Genomic DNA, 19,546 nt, shown 5'->3' on the forward strand with positions numbered 1-19,546 from the left:
GCCTAGCTCCCCTCCCCTGTCCACGAGCAACCCGCGCCTAGCTCCCCTCCCCTGTCCACCAGCAACCCACACCTAGCTCCCCTCACCCCTCCCACCAGCAACCCACGCCTAGCTCCCCTCCCCCCTCCACCAGCAACCCACGCCTAGCTCCCCTCACCCCTCCCACCAGCAACCCACGCCTAGCTCCCCTCCCCCCTCCACCAGTAACCCGCGCCTAGCTCCCCTCCCCACTCCACCAGCAACCCGCGCCTAGCTCCCCTCCCCCGTCCACCAGCAACCCGCGCCTAGCTCCCCTCCCGTCCACCAGCAACCCGCGCCTAGCTCCCCTCCCCCCTCCACCAGCAACCCGCGCCTAGCTCCCCTCACCCCTGCACCAGCAACCCGTGCCTAGCTCCCCTCCCCCGTCCACCAGCAACCCACGCCTAGCTCCCCTCCCCGTCCACTAGCAACCCGCGCCTAGCTCCCCTCCCCCGTCCACCAGCAACCCGTGCCTAGCTCCCCTCCCCCGTCCACCAGCAACCCGCGCCTAGCTCCCCTCACCCATCCACGAGCAACCCGCGCCTAGCTCCCCTCACCCCTCCACCAGCAACCCGTGCCTAGCTCCCCTCCCCCGTCCACCAGCAACCCACGCCTAGCTCCCCTCACCCCTCCACCAGCAACCCGCAGCTAGCTCCCCTCACCCCTCCACCAGCAACCCGCGCCTAGCTCCCCTCACCCCTCCACCAGCAACCCGCGCCTAGCTCCCCTCACCCCTCCACCAGCAACCCGCACCTAGCTCCCCTCACCCCTGCACCAGCAACCCGCGCCTAGCTCCCCTCACCCCTGCACCAGCAACCCATGCCTAGCTCCCCTCCCCACTCCACCAGCAACCCATGCCTAGCTCCCCTCCCCACTCCACCAGCAACCTGCATCTAGCTCCCCTCCCCGTCCACCAGCAACCCGCGCCTAGCTCCCCTCCCCCCTCCACCAGCATCCCGCGCCTAGCTCCCCTCACCCCTCCCCCAGCAACCCACGCCCAGCTCCCCTCCCCCCTCCCCCAGCAACCTGCGCCTAGCTCCCCTCCCCACTCCACCAGCAACCCGCATCTAGCTCCCCTCCCTGTCCACCAGCAACCCGCGCCTAGCTCCCCTCCCCCCTCCACCGGCAACCCATGCCCAGCTCCCCTCCCACCTCCCCCAGCAACCCACGCCTAGCTCCCCTCCCTGTCCACCAGCAACCCGCGCCTAGCTCCCCTCCCCCCTCCACCGGCAACCCATGCCCAGCTCCCCTCCCACCTCCCCCAGCAACCTGCGCCTAGCTCCCCTCCCCCCTCCACCGGCAACCCATGCCCAGCTCTCCTCCCGCCTCCACCAGCAACCCGCGCCGCTCCCCACCTGTGCCTGCTGCAGCGGCCCCATGATCCGCTGCACACACATCTCGAGGTCGCGGATATAGTCCCGTTCTGTCTGAAGGAGCTCCTCAATGACTCTTGACCTCTTCTCCAGCATCCTCTGCTTCTCAGTGGCAGCTGTGCCAGACGCTGCCTCCAGTGACGCAGTCTGAGAGGAAAGGAGAGTCATTTCTGAAAGAGACAGACAGACAGGCACAGTCAGCTCCAGGGTCCAACAGCCCATGGTCAGGCCTCCTTTGATGCCTAAATCCTTCCTGGCCAGTGACGAAAACAAGGCACACGTGCTGTCTGGAGCCTGCCAAGCACAGACATCTCCCCAGGCCCCAGAACAGCTGAATCACTCTGAACATCACCTGCCCAGAAAACCCCTTCCCGATCCACTTGCTGGGTGGCCAGGCGCACTGTTTTCAACTGGAAAGTGCAGCTGAAAAGGGGACCTGACGGTGTCTGATCAGATCTACTGACCGTGCAAAGTCCAGTTACTGCGGGCAGGAGAGGTGCCAAGTTATCACCTGCCCCAGCCCTAACTCAGTTAGGGCTGCCTCCTAGCAGTGTTGGGGGGCTGCAGCTCCTCACCCTGACTGGACGAGATGGGGGGAGGGGAAAGGGGAGGGGCAGGAGCCGACCATGAGGGACCAGGAAGGGCAGAAGTGCAGCCTGGAATGTGAGACCTGGGGGTATGGTGACAACATCCCAGTTTTACAGGGACAGTCCCAATATCTGGGTCTTTGTCTTACAAAGGTACCTATTAACCCCCACCCTATGTTTTCACACCTGCTGTCTGGGCAACTTGCCTGGGGGAAGGGGCAGGGTCCCAGGCCGAAGGGGCGGGAGAGAGAGGTTCCCACATTCCTGCAACAGCGTCTGCACTAAGCTGGAAATCCTCAAGGTCAAGGGCCCTGGCCAGCAGGAACATCCTTCTGCCACGATTCAGCCTGTCCAGGGCAGACCCTAGCCCCTGCACATCCTGCCATAAGTCCACTGGCTGCCTGGCCCTGCAGATTTCCAAGACCAGCATCTGATGAAGTGAGTCTGTGCTCATGAAAGCTCATGCTCAAAACTTTTCTGTTAGTCTATAAGGTGCCACAGGACCCTTCGTTGCCGTTACAGATCCAGACTAACACGGCTACCCCTCCAATACTTGGCTGCCTGAGTGCTCCTGCTTCCACACTGTTTATGTGTATTGCAAGATACCACTGGGGTCTCATTCCACTGGGGCTGTTTGGACAGACAGTCACATCCCCGACCCAAGAGAGCAGGTCCCCTCTGCCTTGAGCTCACTTCCACAGGGAGGCTGCAGCCACGGGTCCATTCAACTGAGCCTGGAGGTGGGGAAGGAGGGGAATTCCTAAAGACCACCTCTGGCTGTTGAAATACAATGCCAATGGTTTGAGATCAACAAGAAGTCCTGTGGCACCTTATAGACTAACAGATATTTTGGAGCATAAACTTTTGTGAGCAAAGACCTGCTTCATCAGCTGCATGAGTGGGGGGGGGGTTCAGGGGGGTATTTAAAGAGTGGGGTCCCCGTAAGAGGGAGGGCCAGAGCTTACAATGCCAATGCTGACTCTGGTAGTAGCACAACAGATGAAGACGCTTTGCTGCAGACCTGTCCCAGCCCCACCACATTCTAGTCCCTGAACCCCTGGGAAGGGGGCTGCACTTTTCAAACTGCTAGCCAAATGGCCAATCAGCCAGGCCTTGCTGGAAGGTCAGGCCCTAGGAGTGGTGCTCAGATCCAAAATGGGCCGACAGTAAATGCAAATGACCTAGGAAACACCAGCTGGTACATTACAAGCTCCAGGTTGCGGGGGGAGCGGGAGCAGAAGCCTAGTGCAGCGCACACACAAAAAAAACAGGCAGGGACCTGGACTGTGCCCTTGTTCAGAGTAAGAGCCTAGGCGCAATCCCCCAAGGTCTGAGCTGAACCCCTCACCACCCCAGCCTGTCCTTCCGCTGATCCCTGCTGGAGGAAGCAGCCCTTTGCCCCTTCTTCCCTATGTTCCTTCCCAGGAGGAGCACTCCTCATTCTTGCCCCAGCCTCCGGATGCCTTTGCCGGTACAATTCATGGGTCCCTTTCTGCCTTGTTCCCTTTGGAAGAAGGACTGTGCAGTGCTCAGCAGCAGAATCCCGCAGAGGAAGCACTGCAGAGTTACTTACCTGCCCAGGTGCAGGGTATATTCCAGAGCCCCTGAGTCTCCTCTCCCCTGCCTGTGGGAACAGGGCCTCCCTTCTCCAGCTCGGGGCATTTCCATCTGAATAGCTGAGAGATTCCAGCAGCCACAAAGGAGTTGGCAAGTGCTAAAGCCTGGAGCTGGAGTTCCTGCCCCAGGCAACCTGGTGTAAGGACCAGACCTCCACAGACAAGCAAGCTCCCCAGGGCATGATGTTTTGTCTCCATCATTTTCTCTTTGTTGTTTCCATAGGTTGGGGCCCACACACCACACCCAGGAATGACCCCCAAGTGTCCTGTATGGGGTCTCCTGGCTCTGGTTCTGGCATCAGCTCCCAAGGAAATGCTAAGGTCCACACAACCCACTGCCTGGTATCTAGGTGCCAAACATTTTCCTGCAGGCACACCAAAGATAACAGGCCTGGCCAGAGTCAGTATTTGTTTGCTGGGCTGGACATGACAAGAGCTGGGCCTGAGCAGATGCAGCCACTCACACTACCCTCACCCCGGGGTCTGAATGCCAAGCCAGGGTCTCCAGGCTGCCTGCCTAGCATCTCCCTCTGCCAAGCAAAACACAGCTTAATGGACAGAGAGATGGAGACAACACATACTCATAGAGGGGACAGACAGACAGACACACAAACGGGTAGACTGGAAGAGTTGCACTGTGACACACCAGGACAAAAGGACATATTCACAGGCAGGGCAGACACCTCGAAGCAGAGTAATACAGACAGACACACGCAGATAAAGGGTGATAGAGAGATGCACACGCAGGCCGGTGAGAGGGACAGATGGCATTGCACTACAGAGCAGGAATGGTCAGGGCTCTAAACTTAGATACAGCATGAAGACTTGCTCTGACAGACCGTGCCCACTGGAACAGCCACAGGTAGAATCCCGCATGGATACAAAATTGGCATCCACAGCCCCAGCTGCAAAAATGAGCCATGGATATCAGCATCCACAGATGTGGACACACATGAATACAAAAGAAGTTTTTCATATATTTAGAGGGTTCTAAATCCAAACCTTGTATCTCCATCGGCAAAACTGAGCCATTGATAACTGCAGCTGCAGGTACTCTGGATATAAAGTGGATATTCACAGATCTGCTGGGTTTTAGCAGTGGGGTCTCTGCTACACAATGGCAGCACACATCTCATATGTCACCCCAATAAAACCCCACAAAAAAAAAAGCAGTCCTGCAGCACCTTAAAAACTAAATTGTATTTATTTGGTAATGAGTTTTCATGGGTAAGACCCACTTAGAAAGCTCATTATTTAATAAATAAAACTGCTATTCGTTAAGGTGCTGCCGGACTGTTTTTTGTGAAGCTACAAACTAACACGGCTCCCCTTCTGAGCCTGAAGTGAATGGACAGACAGAACAGGCAGGACAGGGGCATGGACAGATACATTCAGGTAGATCAAGTAGAACAGACACGGGCAACAGTAGCAGCAGGTGAGCATGCGGATGTCCTCCTGCCCTTCCTTGGCAGCTGCCCACTTCCTGATTTCCTGTCCCACTTGATGCTCCCCAGCAATCCACCCCCCTTGAATTCTCAGGCAGGATCTGAGACTTATATCAAGGTGAATTCTTCCTGGGTCCCAGCAAGTTTCAACACACCACGGGGCACCTGACCGTTTTTTTTTAAAGGGCACCACAAGCTGGCCAGCTACAAAGGCTGCATCCCCATCCTCTCCTGGGCCCCAGCGGTATAGATTTTGCATACTCTAGTTATTCAGAAGTATTTTCTCCTCTAGGCTGCATTTCTCTGAAAATTCTCCCACTTCCAAGCTCTACACAGAACCTTCTAGCCCTGCTGAAGAATTATGCTGGAGGAATTCTATGCGCTGGAGTTTTGGGCACAGTTTCCTACTCCAGATTTCTCGGGTTTTATTACTGCTCCACTAAAAAGTTTCTCACCAGTTCTGGTGGCTTCGCTCAGTCACATGCAGAGAGATACAGACCCAAAATCAGGAGTTTTCCCCTCCAGCTCCAGGCTCTCCACTCCAGCTTCCGCCCACAGGTCAAACCACTCTGCCCCAATTACTTCCTGGTACTCTTCTGTTAATCCAGCTTCACTTGAGAAGGGTACAGCTACACTACAGGGAAGATCCACCTTGCTATGGGTGATCTTCCAGAGTTCCATTTAGCATGCTGAGTGCAGACATGCTCAATCGAATTTACTGGGTGCGTCCATCAACCGTGGCACTCCTGCCTCCCACTAGGAGTAAAAGAAATCAAAGGGAGTGCAGGTTCCCATCAGCCTTCCTTAGCAGAGATGATGCACAAACCCAAATTAAAGTATGGCAACTTTAGCAAAGTAACAAATGTACCTGAAATTACATACTTAATTCGAGCTTCCCCAGAGGTGTAGACCTGTCCTTAGGCTGTAAGTTCTTTGGTATAAGGACAGCTTTTCATTCTATTTTTGAACAGCACCTACCAAACCGAGGCCCTAAGCCATGCCTGGACCCCCAGGCACGAAGGGAATACAAATAAATGCTAGATAATAACCACAGCTGTAATGGAGCAGGATTTGCACTTGGAATGGGAGATGACACTTGAATATGCAACATAACAGGGAAATGATCTTCAGTCAGTAGCTGCTTATGGCTCCTCTAGGAAGCCAAGCCCCACACGTTGCAAAACAAGGGCTGTGTCTACACTTACCAAAAACTTCAAAATGGCCATGCTAATGGCCAGATCGAAGAATACTAATGAGGCGCTGAAATGCATATTCAGTGCCTCATTAGCATGCCGCCAGCTGCAGCACTTCAAAATTGCCGTGTTTCACTCCCACGCGGCTCGTCTACTCGGGGTCCTTTTCCAAAGGACCCTGCCAACATCGAACTCCCTTATTCCTATGAGCTCATAAGAATAAGGGGATTTCACTGTTAGTGTTGACGAGCCACATGGGAGTGAAACGCGGCAATTTTGAAGTGCTGTGGCCAGTGGCATGCTAATGAGGCACTGAATATGCATTTCAGCACCTCATTAGTATTCTTCAATCTGGCCATTACCATGGTCATTTCGAAGTTTTTGGTAAGTGTAGATGTAGCCAAGGTGATTCTGTCCTAGAACTAATCATAATATTTCCATTCTTCCAGAAGTTTCATAGAATCAATTTGGTTTCATGAAACATTTTGTTTGCACTGGAAGGAAGTTTTCCAAAAGACAAATGACAAAATTTTTCCAAAGTGTGCTATTCTGTGTCAAAAACAACAAGAAATCCTATGGCACCTTATAGACTTGCAGATGTTTTGGAGCATAAGCATTCATTGGCAAAGACCCGTTTCATCAGATGCATGAGTTGGGGGGGGAGGGGTTTCAGAGGAGGATTTAAAGAGGGAGTCTCAGTCAAGGGGAGGGCCAGAGCTGACACGGTCTATTCAGTCAGGGTGGATGTGGCCCACTACTGGCAGTTAATGTGGAGCTGTGAACATCAAGAGAAGAGAAATCAAGTCAGTTCAGTCAGGGGGATGTGGCCCATTATCTGCAGCTAATGTGGAGGTGTGAACACCAAGGGCGGAGAAACTGTTTTTGTAATGGGCCAAGCACTCCCAGTCTCTGTTTAGTCCTTGGTTGGTGGAGTCAAATTTGCAAATGAATTGCAGCTCTGAAATTTCTCTTTGCAGTTTATTTTTGAAGTTTTATTGTAGGACGGCTACTTTTAAATCTGTTGCTGAGTGTCCAGGGAGACTGAAGTGTTCTCCTACAGGTTTTTGTATGTTACCATTCCTGATGTCCGATTTATGTCCATTTATTTTTTACATTGTCCAGTTTGGCCAATGTAAATGGCAGCGGGGCACTGCTGGCACATGATGGCATATATTATATTAGTAGATGCGCAGGTAAAGGAGCCCCTGATGATGTGGTTGATGTTAGGTCCTGTGGTGATATCGCTGGTGTAGATATGTGTGCAGAGTCGGCAGCGAGGTTTGTTGCAGGGATTGGTTCCAGGTTTAGGAGTTACTGTGTTGTGATCTATAGTGGCTGGTGAGAAGTTGTTTAAGGTTGGCAGGCTGTCTGTAGGCGAGGACAGGCCTGCCTCCCAAGGTCGGTGAGAGTGAAGGTTGTTGTCCAGAATGGGTTGCAGATCACTGATGATGCGTTGGAGAGGCCTTAGCTGGGGGCTGTATGTAATGGCCAGTGGTGTTCTCTTGTTTTCCTTGTTGGGTCTGTTTTGTAGCAGGTGGCTTCTGGGTACACATCTGGCCCTGTGAATCTGTTTCCTCACTTCCTTATGGGGGTATTGTAGTTTGAGGAAAGCTTGGTAAAGGTCTTGTAGATGTTTGCCTCTGTCTGAGGGACTGAAGCAAATGTGGTTGTACCTTAGTGCCTGGCTGTACACAATGGATTGTGCAGTGTGCCCTGGATGGAAGCTAGAAGAGTGTAGATAAGCAAATTCGACACCCTCAGCTCAGGCTTAAACAAAGACTGCGAGTGGCTGGCTAAATACAAAAGCAGCTTCCCCTCTCTTGGTGTTCACACCTCCAGATCAACTGCTGGTAGTAAGCCCCACCCTTGCTGACCAGCATCTGATGAAGTGAGTCTGTGCTCACGAAAGCTCATGCTCAAAACTTTTCTGTTAGTCTATAAGGTGCCACAGGACCCTCCGTTGCTGTTACAGATCCAGACTAACACGGTCACCCCTCCGATACTAGATAAGCATAGTGGTCCATGGGTTTTCGGTATAGGGTGGTATTTATGTGACCATCTGCACCCCAGAAAACAGCTATCTGCAGTGAGTGGGATGCACTTGGAGGTGGTAGAATAGATCTGTGAGGTCATGGTGCCGGGGAACTGCGGGGAGCTTGGCTGCCAGTGGATGCTAGTGGAGTCTGTGCCTATGGGCTGGGGACAATTCTTGTTTCAGCTCAAGCATAATTGCATATGGGAGCTTGCTCTCATTTGTGGTCACTGCATTACTAGTAAGTTAGAGAGAGCTGCACAGACAGGAGTTTCAAGAAGAGCAGCGAGGACGACTGGGATGCAGAGGGACAGATCAGAACAGCTCAGCAATGAAAACCATGTTCAGTCCTGGCTCAGCACGTACAACTCTTCAACTCCTTCCGAAGCTAGTGGGAGTCACACCTATAACCTGTGAGATGAACCCAGACCCTCATTGCAGGACTGCCCAGGCAAGTCATGATTATGGCAAGAAATACGTCTACAAGCACCTGGTGTGTGAACACCAAGCAAGGAAGAGTTATTTCAGATGATAAATGCCAGAGGTGTAGATACAGAAGGAGACGGTCAAAAAAAAAGATAAAGCCTAGGCTCAGCCTAAACGCTCTGCCAGCTCTGTCTGGAGCTGGGTGGAGTACAGGCTCACACAGGATGGGATCTTGGTCACAGCTGGAGGAAACACAAGAGAACAGTGGGTGCGGTGGTTCTGAGAGGGAGGTAAGGTGCAGGAGTGGGGGTCTGGGCAGGAGGTAAAGTGCTGGAGAGAGTAGGGGATTACAGCACTTACCTAGAACAGCTCCCAGGGGGTAAACAGGTGGCTTCACAAGGCCCTGTGCTTGCAGGAACCATCCCCTGCTGCTCCCATTGGCCAAGATTACCAGCCAATGGCAGCAGTGGGGTTGGAGCCTGCAGGCGTGCACTGCTAGTGGCACATGAGGTTCCAGTCAAGAGACATAAGGGAATGGCAGCATGCAGCACCTCTTCCCCTTCCCCCTCTGCCAGGCAGAACAGCAGTATGCAGAGGCTTCAGTGACTATATCCCAGGGCCCCGCCTTAACCCAGGGCTGCAGCCCCTAAAGTCCCTTTCATAATCCAGCCTTGGATGGGACCTAAACGGTGCCTTCCAGCTGTAGAATTTTAAAACGTGGATGTCTTAAGGACTACCTGGTAAACAGGCATGGCAAAAAGGGCCCCGTTAGAGGGAATTTGGGTGTGAAGCAATATATTCAACTACATGAACTAAAGTCCAGCGACTAAGGGATGGGAAATAAACCAGCAGGGTGAGCTCCGTTCTGGGACTTGTGCAGCCCTGGAGTCAGCAAACAGGAAAAACTACTTCACCAGGAGGGTGGTGAGGCACTCGAATGCGTTGCCTCGAGAGGTGGTGGAATCTCCATCCCTCGAGGTTTTTAAGTCCTGGCTGGACAATGTCCTGGGTGGGATGACTTAGTGGGGGTTGAACCTGCTTGAAGCAGGGGGCTGGACTAGATGACCTCCTGAGGTCCCTTCCAGCCCGATGATTCTATGATTCACTTTCACCCACATACTCTTACATTAAGCCCAAAGACTTTAATTAGATCAAAGCATTTCAGTCCTCAAGAAACAGATATGTACCATAGGTATAATCCAGGAGAGACAAGGTAATGTCAATAGTCAAGGAACTCATAAAATGGAGTATGCCCAGATGATCCTAGCAGGCAATTTATTCACATGCTGCAGAGGAAGGTAACTGCCCCCATTACCCCCAGAATTATGCCACTCTGACTGCAAATGCAGAGACCAGATTGACTCTCAGCACGTGAGCAAGATACACAAGTCAACCACCCAAAAAAAAAAAAAAGGGGATTCCTGTACCAGATCACAGAACCGATCTACTCCATTCAGGGTTTGGCCTCCAGCTGTGGCCAGCCTCTGGAGCTTCAAAGAAAGGCAGGGAGAACAGAGGACAGAGAACACTGGGGGGAAAAAGCTATTCCTGACCCATGCAGGTAACCAGTTTATCACAGGAAACATGGGATTTTATTATCTTTTATACTAAGTACCATTATGATCATTATCATGATTATACCAACTTGTAACAAGTTAAAGCCCTGTGGGATAATAGGGTGATAAGGAATAGTCACCACAGATTAGTCAAGAACAAATCATGCCAAACCAACCTAATTTCCTTCTCTGACCAAGTTACTGGGCTTGTGAATAGAGGGAAGCAGTAGATGTGATAAGTCTTGATCTCAGTGAGGCTTTTGGCAGTGTTCCACATGACACGAGTGTAAGGAAACTAGGAACCCACGATCTAGATTAAATTACTAAGTGATTAAAAGACCATACCCAAAAATAATTATCAATGGGGCACTGTTTAACTGGGATGATGTATATCAAGTATCAGAGAGGTGGCCTTGTTAGTCTGTAGCTTCGAGAACAACAAGAAGTCTTGTGGCACCTTAAAGACTAACAGATATTTTGGAGCACAAGCTTTCGTGGGCAAAGACCTGCTTCATCAGATGTAGTGAGCGAGCATCAGTCCTGGGTCAGGTACTATTCAACATTTTCATTAATTACTTTGATAATGGAGTGGAGAATTTGCTTATCAAATCTACAGATGACACAGAACTGGGCAGGGTCCAAGAGCTCTGGACAGGAACAAAATTAGAGGTTTTCACAAATTGGAAATCTGGTCTGAAATCAACAGATGAAGTTCAATAAGGAGCAGTAAAAGGCGCTTCGCTTAGGAAGGAAATGTCAAATGCACACTCACAAATTGGAGAATAAGTACGGAGGAGGCAGCACTGCTGAAAAGGATCTGGAGGTTAGTGACCATGATGCAACAATATGATCCAGTTATGGAAAGAGTCTAATATCATTGTGCGGCGTACTAACAGGTGTGTCACAGGTAAGACACAGGAGATAACTTCCCTGCTCAATTCAGCACTAGTGAGGGCTCAGCTAGAGTACCAACTCTAATCCTGCACACTTTAGGTCTACGCTTCGGAAAAGATACAGACAAACTGTAGACAGTCCAGAGAAGAGCAACAAAAATGGTAAAAGGTTTAAACATCCTGGCCTATCAGGAAAGGATAAAAATAATGAGGCACATTTAGCTTTCAGAAAAGAAATCTGGGGGGGAGGGGCGGGGTGATAATAGTTAACAAATATGGTAAGGACTGTTACAAAGACAATATAGATCAACTGTTCCCCATGTCCATTGGCAGTAGGACAAGTAGTAAAGGGCTTAATGTGCAGTAAGGGAGATTTAAGTTGGATATAGGGAAAAACCTTCTAACAATCAGGTTCTTAAGCTCTGGAACAGTTTTGCAAGAGAAACTGTAGAATCCTCATCACTGTATGTTTCTATGACCAGGTGGGACAAACAGCCGTCAGTGATAGTGTAGGTTTACTTGGGCCTGCTTTAGCACAGAGAGCTGGACTTGACGACCTGAGGTACCTTCCAGCCCAACGTTTCTACAATAGTCATCATAATGCAGAGCTGCAAGTGTTTGGAGGCGCAGGGGGCGGGGGCGGATTTCTCAGTGGTTAGAGCCTGGGCCTTGTAAACCCAAGATTATGAGTTCAATCCCTGAGGGGGCAATTTAGGGGTTTGGGGCAAATAGATTTAAAAAAAAACTAGAGGGAAGAACAGCTCAGTGGTTTGAGCACTAACCTGCTGAAGCCAGGGTTGTGAGCTCAATCCTTGAGGGGACCATTAAGGGATCTGGGGCAAATAGATTTAAAAAAATCTGTCAGGGATGGTGATAGATCCTACTGTGAGGGCAGGGGGCTGGAGCTGACAACCTTTCAAGGGCCCTTCCAACTCTGGGTAATAGGTATATTTCCATATATGAGTGTTATGGTCACAGGGAGAGGAATGCAAAGCTCCTAGTCTCTTGTAGACACCCAAGAAATGGTCAGGGGATTCACAGATTCCAAGATCAGCCTGACCACCTACCCCACCACAACAGACAGGCCACAGACTCTCTCTCATAAACCAGCAAGCAAATCTTGCTTTAATCTGATAGTGTGTACCCCTTCTCCTTAGCAAGATGTTCCAGTATTCTTCCACCCTCACAGCTAAGACATTACATCTTATTTCAAGGTTGAATTTGCTTAACTTCGACTCCCAGACACTGCATTGGTATGCCTTTCTCAGGAAAGCCGAGATGCTCCCTAATCTGAGATCTCTCTTCCACACGTCACCTCCTTGGAATAAGGATTAAGTCCCTCTGTCTTTCTCTTTGATAAGTGTAGACACTCTGTTCAACTTCTGGAGCTTGGATGACCTGCTGAACTCTGCAGGAGGGGTCTTCACCTTTGGTGGCCAGGATTCCCCATTACCATCATTAAGCATTTGAGTTATCCCCTGTAATGATTTAGGGTTTTCATCTGTACATCACAGAATCACAAGACTGAAAGGGACCTCAAGAGGTCATCTAGTCCAGTCCCCCCATACTCAAGGCAGGACCAAGCACTGTGTAGACCATCTCTGACAACTGTTTGTCCAACCTGCTCTTAAAAATCTCCAATGACGGAGATTCCATAACCACCATAAGCAATTTACTCCAGTGCTGTACCCAGGGATAGGCAAGATTTGGCCTCTGGGCTGAATCTGACCCACCAAACCTTTTAATTTGACATGTGGCCTGCCCCATTGCACAGACCAGTGCCACTCAAAGCAGGTGGCTGCTCCCTCTGGTTGTCTGTGCCGTGTGGGGAAGAGGGGAGACCTTTGCTAATGCACAGGTTTGCCATACTCCAATGGTTTCCCCCTTGTAACTTTTTCGTCCCAGCATTACAACAGTAGCAACGAGGGGTCCTGTGGCACCTTACAGACTAGCAGAAATGTATGAGCATAAGCTTTCGTGGGCAAAGACCCACTTCGTCAGATGCAGGTGACACACATGCAAAGCAAGGGCATGTGAAGTGGGGTGTGTGCTGACTGCACACAGCACTGACTGCGTGAGCTGTACATTCCCTCTGCATCCAGTCAAACAGCTGCTGAGTTGAGTCAGCACAGCCTGCAAATTCTAGGAATGCAAAAGCAGTTAGCAAAACTGCCCTGTCCCAGGAACCTGTCTTGGTTACAACAGTCTTGCAACCCATTGAGAGGGAAGGCCACTCATTAGCCTAGGTTGCCCACAGATGCCACAGCCTCTGCACAGAGCTTCATTCAATCCTAACCTCTGCACGCCCCTCTGCCTGCGCTCCCAACCCCAGCCCAGCACTGCCCATGTGCCCCAACTCACTGCCCCCTACCCTCATGCCTAGCAATCTGCACGTCCAGTGGTCCCTTAAGCAGAGATCTCCACCACAGGTCCCTGTGCCCCATGACCTCTCACCTACAGACTCCCCCAATGCCCAGTGCCCCACACAAAGCCCCCAACTGCCCAGAATCCCATACTCCTGAGGGAATTCAGCACTAAAAAATAAAAATTCTGTGACTATTTTGAAATTCTGTAAATAAATGTGGAGGCTCCAGCATGGCAGCGACAAGCACTGGCCCCTGGCTGCATGGAGGTCGGGGACCACACTGCAGCCTCCCCACAAGTGGTGCATGTGGAAGCGTTTTCCATGATGGCTGAGATGTCAGCCATGAGGCCAAGTCCATTTGAATGACTAAAAAGAAATATCCAATACCAATGGGTGAGTCTAACCCACATCCAGGCCCTTGCCTGCCAGAGCTCTGGGCCATCACATCTGCAGTGGTCTTTCACTCTCCCTGAAATAGAGCATTCCCCTCTAATACTGAGAAGAAAAGAGGGGCGTGGAATGTGCAGTTTAATAATAAAAGGAACCAATTTACCAGCTCTAAACCTCACTGTTCCCATCTTTCCTTTCCTTTGCCAACTGTCAAACTGTGCAAACCCAAAGACCCTTGCCCTGTCCCCTGAGGCCACATCCCTGCTCCCCCTTCTCCAAGGACCTGCCACTGCTCACTCTGCCCCCCACCTCCCTCACTTGCTCTCCTCCACTCTCACTCACTTTTGGCAGGCTGAAGCAGGGCGTTGGAGTGTTGGAGGGGTGTAGAGAGCGTTTGAGTACAGGAGGGCTGTGTGGTACAGATTATGGGAGGGCGTTTGGGTGCAAGGTGTGGGATGTAGGCTGAGGCAGAGGATTTGATGTGGGAGGAGGTGCAGGGTGCAGACTTGGAGAGGAAATAAGGTTTCAGGGCCAAGCTCTGGAAGGAAGTTAGGGTGTGGGATGTGCTGCCTGCAGGCAGCGTCCCTGAAGTTCTCACTGTCCACAATTCCTGGCCAATGGGAGCAACAGAGCCAGTGCATTGGACAGAAGCAGTGAATGGAGACCCCCTGCTCACCCCCAGGGGCTGCAGGGATGCTGCTGGCTGCTTCCGGGAGCTGCCACATCAGACTACCAGCACCCAAAAAGAAAGGTTACTCACCGTAGTAACGGTGGTTCTTCGAGATGTGTCCCCGTGGGTGCTCCACATTAGGTGTCGGGCTCGCCCGGCGCCGCAGATCGGATCTTCCAAGCAGTTTCTGCCGGACCGCGCATGCGCCGGTGCGCACCACTCCCCCGCGTGCTCCCGGCCACGTGCGCGATCCGGTCCCCGCCAGTTCCTTGACCAACCGCCTCGGATGCTCCTGCAAAACACTAAACAGAGATCCGAAGCGGGGAGGATGGGCGGGTAGTGGAGCACCCACGGGGACACATCTCGAACAACCACCGTTACTACGGTGAGTAACCTTTCTTTCTTCTTCGAGTGTCCCCGTGGGTGCTCCACATTAGGTGACTACCCAGCAGTAACCCAAGATAGGAGGTGGGTAATCGGAGTATGTGCAGCTTGTCCCCGAGAGGACCGCTGCAGAGAGACGGGTATCCTCTTGGAATACCCTGTGAAGGGCGTAATGTTTGGCGAAGGTGTCACAGGATGACCAGGTCGCCACTCTGCAAATGTCTTTTAGCGCAACGCCCTTGAAAAAGGGCTGTTGATGCTGCCACCGCCCTAGTGGAATGAGCTCTGGGCATGGCCAGGAAAGGAGTCTTTTTGAGTTTGTAGCACTTTTTAATGCAAGATACGATGTGCTTCGAGATTCTCTGCGAAGAGAGACATTCTCCTTTTGATTTGGGAGCGATAGAGACTAGGAGTCTATCCATTCTCTGGAAGGACTTGGTCCTGTCTATATAGAAAGCTAGCGCCTCCTCACGTCCAGGAGGTGTAGGCGCGCCTCTTTGTCAGAGTTATGAGGCTTTGGATAAAACGAGGGTAACAATAGGTTCGTTAGTATGAAACTCAGAAGAAACTTTAGGAACAAAGGCTGGATGCAGCCGTATGGTTACCGCCTCCTTGGAAAAAACAGCGCAGGGTGGCGTTGCCATAACTGCCGCAAGCTCGCTCACCCTGCGAGCTGACGTGATTGCGAGAAGAGAGGTCGTCTTTATCATAAGGAGGCAGAGGGAAACCGTGGCCAAAGGCTCGAACGGTGGTCCCGTTAGCGCATTAAGCACCAGGTCCAAGTTCCACGAAGGTGGAAGCGGTTTCCGAGGGGGGGTATAGGTTTACCAGCCCTTTAAGGAACCTGGTAACCGTGGGATGGGCGAACACCGTGTGCCCTGTCTCTCCATGTCTGAATGCCAAAAAGGCGGCAAGGTGGACCTTAAACGAGGATAGCGAGAGTCCTCCCCTCTTGAGGTCCAGTAAATACTCTAATATCACAGCCATAGGCACCGAAAGGGGGGCTAGCTGTTTGGTAGAACACCATGCCGTAAAGCGAGTCCATTTCTGCTTGTAGGTCTTCCTGGTGGAAGTCCTCCTGCTACTTTCTAGGACTTGCTGCACTTCCTCCGTACATGTGCTCTCTAGGGAGCTGAGCCATGGATTAACCACGCTTGTAGTCGCAGGCCTTGGGGGTGCGGATGCACTATGGACCCCTGGGCTTGCGTGAGCAGATCCGGCGCCACCGGAAGGGGCATCGGTGGCCGGTCCGACATGCACAGGAGTAGGGGGAACCATTGCTGTCGATACCACGTTGGGACTATCGGGATCATTCAGGCTCCTTCCCTCCTGGCTTTCTGCAACACCTTGTGGATGAGCACTGTGGGAGGGAAAGTGTAAAGCAGGGGGCCCCTCCAAGAGATCGCGAAGGCGTCCCTCAGGGACCCCCGTTCCAGTCCTGCCCTGGAGCAGAATCGTGGGCACTTCTTGTTGTGCTGAGTAGCAAACAGGTCTATCTGGGGAAAAACCCCATGCATGAAAAATCGGTTGCAGCAGATCGGGACGGATCTGCCACTCGTGCATGAGTGCGAAACGCCTGCTCAGCTGGTCTGCCTTCACATTGTGAGCGCCTGGGAAGTACGAGGCTTTCAGGGTTATATTGTTGGCGATGCAGCAGTTTGACGACCGGACTGCTCCTGCACATAAGGCACGGGACCGAGCTCCTCCTTGCCGATTGATATAAAACATGGTGGAGGTATTGTCTATACTGATCCCGACTACTTTGCCTTTTATATGGTCTCGAAAGTGTCTGCAGGCGTTGAACACTGCTCTGAGCTCCAGTATATTTGTGTGCAGTGACTGCTCCATGGAGGACCACAGCCCTTGCGTCACCTCTTCGCCCATGTGTGCTCCCCACCCTACGAGGGAGGCGTCTGTAGTAAGAAAAACCAATATGTGTGGTTGGTGGAAGGGTACCCCTGTTAGCAGGTTCTCGGGGTTTACCCACCATTGCAGGGATTTGCGCACCTCTGTTTTGGGCGACGCCACCCTGTGAACAGTGCGTGCTGCCGGGTTGTATACGCTCGCCAGCCAGTGCTGCATGCTGCGCATGTGTAACCTGGCTTTCTGTTGTACGAACGCCGCTGCTGCCATGTGGCCCAGCAGCTGTAAGCACGTCAGAACCAGCACCGTAGGGCTGAAGGTGAAGACTTGCACGAGGGAGCCGACGGCCCGAAAGGGAGTCTCTGGTAGATACGCCCTCGCTGTAATAGAATTTATGCGTGCCCCTACGAACTCTATGTCCTGCGTGGGGTCTATCTTTGATTTTGTCAGATTGATAACCAGGCCGAGCGAGAGAACATGCCTGCTGTGACGCATATTATGCGTAGTACCTCGTCCTTCGAGGCCCCTTTGAGTAGGCAGTCATCCGGATACTGGAATATAAATACCCGCTGTCTGTGCAGGTAGGCTGACACCACTGCCAAGGGCTTGGTGAAGACTCTGGGGGCCGAGGAGAGGCCAAACGGTAGGACCTTGTATTGAAAATGTTCTTTGCCTCCCATGAAAAACCAGAGGAATTGTAGGTGAGCCGGATGAATAGTTATGTGAAAATACGCATCTTATAAGTCGAGGGCTGCGAACCAATCTCCATCGTCTAGTGCCGTAAGGATGGAGGCGATTGTGATCATCCGAAAGCATTGCTTGCGCAGGTACCGGTTGAGGCCTCGAAAATCTAAGATGGACCTCCCACCTCCTGTGTTTTCCCCCATGAGGAAGTACCTGGAGTAGAACCCTCCCCCTTGCAGTTGCTCCGGCACTCTTTCCACTGCCCCTATGAGCATGAGATGGTCTACCTCCTGCTTGAGCCTCGCCACATGGGAGGCCTCCTGGAGGTGGGGCCTGGGTGGAGGTCATGGCGGTGGGAGCGACTGGAAGGGGATGGCGTACCCCGTGGCTATGATCTCCAGCACCCATTTGTCTGTGGTGATCCTTCGCCACTGGTTATAGAATGGTCGGAGGCGATGGTGGAATAACCGCTTCGGATGACCTTGCGACGGTAGTGATGGCGCAGCCCTGGATCTGTGTGTCAAACTTGTGGCCTTTGGCCCTGCCCCGAGGACGCACGGCTGTGTTGGGAACGACGCCTGGGAGTTCTGTACTGCTGGTGCTGTTGATGTCGCCCTTGCTCGTAACCCCTGTGGTACTGGGGACGCTGTTGCTGAGTTTGCAACATCCAGGGCGATCTGAACTCCCGTCCTCGAGGCCGCGTAGCCTTCTTGCATGATGGCCTTGAGCACTGGTTTCTTGCCCTCTGGAAGCGAGTCCATGAGGGAGGTTAACCTAATGTGGATATCGAAATTATGGTTCGCTAGATGCGTCGCGTAATTTGCCATTCGCAACAGTAGAGTGGAGGAGGAGTAGACCTTTCTGCCCAACAGCTCTAGCTTTTTGGCATGTTTGTCTGTTCCCCCACATTGTGACGACTCCACCACCAAGGAATTTGGTTGTGGGTGGCTGAACAGGAACTCCGTGCCCTTTGTCGGCACGAAGTTTTTTTTTTTTTTTTTTCCGCTCTCTTGTGGACAGGCGGAATAGTCGCAGGAGTCTGCCATATCATAGTGGCAGACTCCAAGATTGCGTCATTAAGCGGTATTGCTATTTTGGAGGAGGCCGGAGGTCTCAGATTTTTGAGGAGCTTATGGTGTTTCTCTTGCACCTTAGCTGTCTGGATGCCTTGCGTGAAGGCCACCCTCGTAAAACAGCTCTTGGAACTGTTTGAGATCGTCCGGAGGATGGACGTCCCCCGGGGCCGTAGTCTCATCCAGGGAGGAGAGCGAGGAACCACTGGGATACGTCTCTGTGGACCCTTCCGGTTCCTGCTGGTGATGGTACACCCTCTCACTAGAGGTTTGCGAGGGAAAATCTCGGGGTTCCATAACCAGTCCCCCCTGAGATGCTTGAGTCTCCGTCCCCGGTCGCAATTGCCCTCGGGGGTATGAGATCGTTTGTGGGGATCTTTCCCTAGTAGATAGCCGATGGTGTCTCTGCCCCGCGTGGTAGGGGCGACCATGGCAGTATAGGCACTGTTCTTGGGAAGGTGACCTAGACCACTCCCTTGGTGCATACCCTCTGCGTCTGGGGGAGGGCTGGAGAGAGCGATTTTGCATAATAGTCCAGCGGTTCAAACCCCAGGAAGGGTGAAGGTGGTCCCAGCCAGGGTGAGGCTGGTTGCAAAAAATGGAGAAGGGGGCTTCGGGTAGGCTAGGGGGGACCCCTGCCTTCTGGTTGGAGTCTGCAACATAAGCGGAGGGCTGTGAGAAAGCAACTCCACAGCCCTGTGCGGAGAGGGGCTGCAATGCCTCCTCTTGTGTGCAGCCTTCCCTCTCCCTTGAGGAGGTAACTCCGCCCCCTGACGTACAGGGGATCCCGGCCCCGTCCGCACCATGCTAGGCATGCTCGAGGGCAGTGCCGCAGGTGCGGTGTCCTCCGGTGCCTGCAGGCTGCGTGCCTGCGCGCTCTGCACCGCCGGTTCCCCGGGGGTCGGTGCCGCTGCCTGCGGTGCCGCCGGTACCGGCGCTTGTTTAGCCGCCGCCCTGCCTGCGGTGCGGGGCGGCTGG

General features: G+C 52.5%; 1 protein-coding gene across 6 annotated transcripts in view; it reads right to left on the reverse strand.

Moving 5' to 3' along the window:
* Positions 1 to 19,546, reverse strand: part of DNMBP (dynamin binding protein) — a 135,235-nt gene that overhangs the window by 40,154 nt on the left and 75,535 nt on the right. For all 6 annotated transcript variants that reach the window (XM_074999383.1, XM_074999382.1, XM_074999384.1 and 3 more), the window contains one exon: positions 1,374 to 1,561. In XM_074999383.1, coding sequence (XP_074855484.1) covers positions 1,374 to 1,561 — 188 coding nt within the window. The remainder of the gene's footprint in view (positions 1 to 1,373; positions 1,562 to 19,546) is intronic.

Source organism: Carettochelys insculpta, chromosome 7, assembly GCF_033958435.1.
Source record: "Carettochelys insculpta isolate YL-2023 chromosome 7, ASM3395843v1, whole genome shotgun sequence".
Classification (NCBI taxonomy): domain Eukaryota; kingdom Metazoa; phylum Chordata; order Testudines; family Carettochelyidae; genus Carettochelys; species Carettochelys insculpta.